General features: G+C 48.6%; 1 protein-coding gene across 1 annotated transcript in view; it reads right to left on the minus strand.

The window, feature by feature from the left end:
• The window catches only part of LOC149366809 (uncharacterized), a 4350-nt gene extending 2149 nt beyond the window's left edge, over positions 1-2201 (minus strand). The window contains exons 1-2 of the mRNA XM_089552449.1: positions 1535-2201; positions 1-190 (exon numbers count right to left, since the gene is read on the minus strand). The exon at positions 1-190 is cut by the window's left edge and continues 48 nt beyond it. Of these exons, the coding sequence (XP_089408575.1) occupies positions 1-190; positions 1535-1620 (276 nt within the window). The 5' untranslated portion in view covers positions 1621-2201. The remainder of the gene's footprint in view (positions 191-1534) is intronic.
• Between the last annotated feature and the right edge of the window lie 1416 nt (positions 2202-3617).

The raw sequence follows: 3617 nt of genomic DNA on the forward strand, positions 1-3617 counted from the left end.
AAAGTCTCTCTCCTCCTCCTCAGGCGTGGATGTGTCCATGGAACGGGTTATGTGCAGTTCCACGATGTTGGCGTCGACGTGGGCCTCGAGAAGGCTGTGCACCTGTCTGGCCTTGAGCGGAAATGACGTCACGCGTAGCACACGCCGCAGCGAGAAGTCGCGGGCCACACGCCACCATCGGCGACATACCCTGGAATGAAGAGACGTGTGCTAGTGTTGTGGCATTGTTTTATTTGACATATATATTAGCGGTAACGTATACGTGACCTCTAGCAGAGGCAAAGCTCATTAATGCCGATGTTCATGAGCCGTTAATGCACCGTCGCAGAGCCAGAATCTATTGAGGCTAAGAGTGATCTGACCTCTATAGCATTCAGACAAGGTGTACATCAAGGATTCCGGCGGGGTTTTTTTCCTCACCGCTCTGAATTCGAGAGGGTACAAATAAAGACGTGGGAATGGAGGCATAATGTTCTCTTGCCGCTTACTGATGGCGTCGTTGCTAGCGGAATTTCCCACGTTCTGAACGTTTGCGGAATACATTGCCTGAATATGTTTCCTGCTACACGAACCTTACACCTCCGTCGACATATGGAAAGAACCGTTTGTCGCTACTACCACGCCATGGTCTTCGCTATGGTGATTATTCGGATTTCTGCCACTCTAGAGGGGAATACATAGTACGTGCGGATGAGAGGCCCCGGACTGGCACCAACCCGAAAAATACAATCTTGCACTTTTAGCAGATCAGCTTGTTAGAAAATCCTGACTGATCGGTAGTTGCCCGCTTTACGCGCCTTTGCAGATAAGTTTGGTGCACGCCAGCCTCCTCAGGAAGACCAGCTTCCTCGTGACTGCAAGGCAACCCTGGCGTGTAGATACCACTGGGGCTGCAGAGGAAGGCAACGCAACGCGCACCCAGTCATCAAAAGACAATGAGCCTCAAAAATGTGATTTGATGCCGATGGTAATTTGGCCGTGAGCTGCTGTGCCGCACCTTTGTTTTAAAATCTGACACAGCGTTTATCTGCCACCAGTTGGTTTTTGGTTTGGTTTATGGGGTTTAACGTCCCAAAGCGACTCACGCTATGGTCCACACGGGTTGTCCGAACACACGTCTGCTGCTGGCCTTTCGGCAATAACAGCCTGCACGAGCATCTTTAACATCTATGTGATCTCATTTGTTAAAAAATTTTTGCACTTTCCTCAGCGCTCAAGTGTTGAGATGCTGCAAAGGCGGTGGGACGCGTCATATCTACGCAGGGCGCTCGTTTATTTCATGTGTTGGAATGTAATGGTGAATCCAAGATCAAGCAGGCTGCTGGCTGTTAACAGCTGACACTAAGTACACTATCGTTATAAACTACAAAGAAGCGTTCAATAGCGCTTGATGCCACAATCAATAAAGTGGAGAGCGAAATACGTGCTCAGCGATGTAGTGTCGCGCCAGCATCCCTAGCCTAACATGCTTCGTCTAAGCTCCGAAGCATCGACTGGAAGGTGATGCACTGCGTAGCAGTGACGGCCTACTTACCTCGCGCAGGCGCATACTTGGTCGAACGACGTCAGGCGCCCGAACACCTCCAAGAGAAGGCTCTCCGGCAGATGCTCGATCTCCATGGCCGGCACTTCTACCTTCTGAACGTGCAAGTGGCGCTCTTCTTCCACTTACAGCGTCTGCCGTCGGAGAAAAATTCAGCGGCACTTTGTCTAAAGGGCGCAGATGCGAAAGCGTTTTTCACACAAAGCTTCGCCTGCATGAGTGGAACGCGACAGCGTGCTGTAGTACTGGCAGGGAGTCCACGGAACGCTAGCACCCGTTCGGCGCGAATGCTTTCAGGATGTGGTCCGCGTCTGGCGCGGAAAGATGAACGCGGCGGCGGCATCGAGGGACGGTGGTGCTGGTGCCGCCTAGCAGCAGGCGCCGGCTAGCTCTGCGCATACGCAGGGCGGGAGTGCCCTGAACGCAGCCTCGAAACGCTCATAGCAACTCCGGTGGCCTCCGCTGCCTCCGCAGAACACGCCCCGCATTGAAAAAGACGACATCGTCGTCGTGTTGAAACCAAGAAACACGGTCGACCTCAAGGCGACTTTTGTTGGTCCTGGACAAGCCGGCGCAGCAATCCGCAGCATCCTCGAGGACGACGCAAAAAAAAATTCAGGGGGTACTTTGGCTCTCTAAAGTGGTGCAAGGCGAAAGCGTTTCCTGCCACACTTTGTTTTTGTTTTGTTTTTCATATTTTGTTTTTTTTTGTTATTCATTTCTTTTCTTTTTCTCACTGTTATTGTTTTTTATCTTTATTTTCATATCTTATTTTTATTGTTTTCATTTTTGTTTATTTTCTTTTTTTATTTTTCCTTTTCTTCACTTTATTCCTTTTATTTTATTCATGAAACCCATGCATTCACTAGATGCGCCTTTATTCACGCTCGAACCTTGAGCCTTTGTGGCGGAGTGTTAGCGTCTCCGCTTCAAAGGCCAAAGGCTCTGGTTCGATTCCCACCCTCGGTGCAGTTTCTTTTTAAGCAGTGATGACGAAAGGCGGACAAATCTGCCGACGCGTCTGTCGACATCGCTGCCGACGCGCCTTTCGACACGGCTGCCGACGCGTCTGTCGACACGGCTGCCAACAGCGTCTGCTAACGACAGTATGAGGCATTAAAGGATTTCGCCTTAATACGGGAATTGCGGTGTGGCCCCCTTAAGACCAAAACGTGCTTGTATATGTGCTGAAATCAGTGGACGCCACGGAGAAGCTACTCCTTGATATTAAGGCGGAGGCCTTTAATGCCTCATCGTTGTAAGCAGGAGCTGTCGACAAGAAATGTCACGCTTTTCAGTTGGTCGAAACGTCACAGTGCGCGAATTTCAAACGGGGCCAATTGTACTTTGGCTACTAACCATGCAACCAATTAAAGGGATTGTATAGTGATACTCCAAGTAAGGTTGACTGAGTTTAGTTAATTGCTTACTTAACCAATTAGTCTAATTAACCTTTCTAGTCAGACCAGATAAATAAATAAAACCGAGTAAGAAATTGGCCGAGCTTGAGAATCGAACCCCGGTCTCCCGAGTGCGAGTCGAGCACGCTACCACTCCGCCGTGCCAGCTCGATGGTTTGGAATGAACACAGGTGCGTCTAGTGGATACGGTGTCTTCGTTCACTCCCATCTTCCTCCCTTTCCGTTACGGCGAGGTTTAGGTGTCCATCGAAATATGAGAGACACATACATTTCCTTTCCGCAATCGCAATTTACTACCACCAAAAATCTTACTGTTAATTTATAATACCCTATTCTCCTCCCGACTCAATTATTGTCACTTAGTTTGGTCTACGACAACTTATGGAAATTTGCAGAAGCTTCACAAGTTGCAGAAAAGGTTTGTAAGAGTAATAGAAAATCTGCCGTTTTATTCACATACGTATCATCTATTTCCCAAATACAACATAATTCCTGTTACCAAGCTGTTTGATTATATCCTTTGCAAGGCAATTAAGAATGAAAACGCCAGCAACAGTTCATTTCTACATCGTCTAGCCAGGTTACAACAAAACGCTACTACACGCCAGACACGTTACACGGAGCTCTGGAAAGTAAGGACGTTTCGCACAACA

The sequence above is a fragment of the Amblyomma mixtum genome, chromosome 1 (assembly GCF_055824585.1).
Source record: "Amblyomma mixtum isolate Tamu chromosome 1, ASM5582458v1, whole genome shotgun sequence".
NCBI lineage: Eukaryota > Metazoa > Arthropoda > Arachnida > Ixodida > Ixodidae > Amblyomma > Amblyomma mixtum.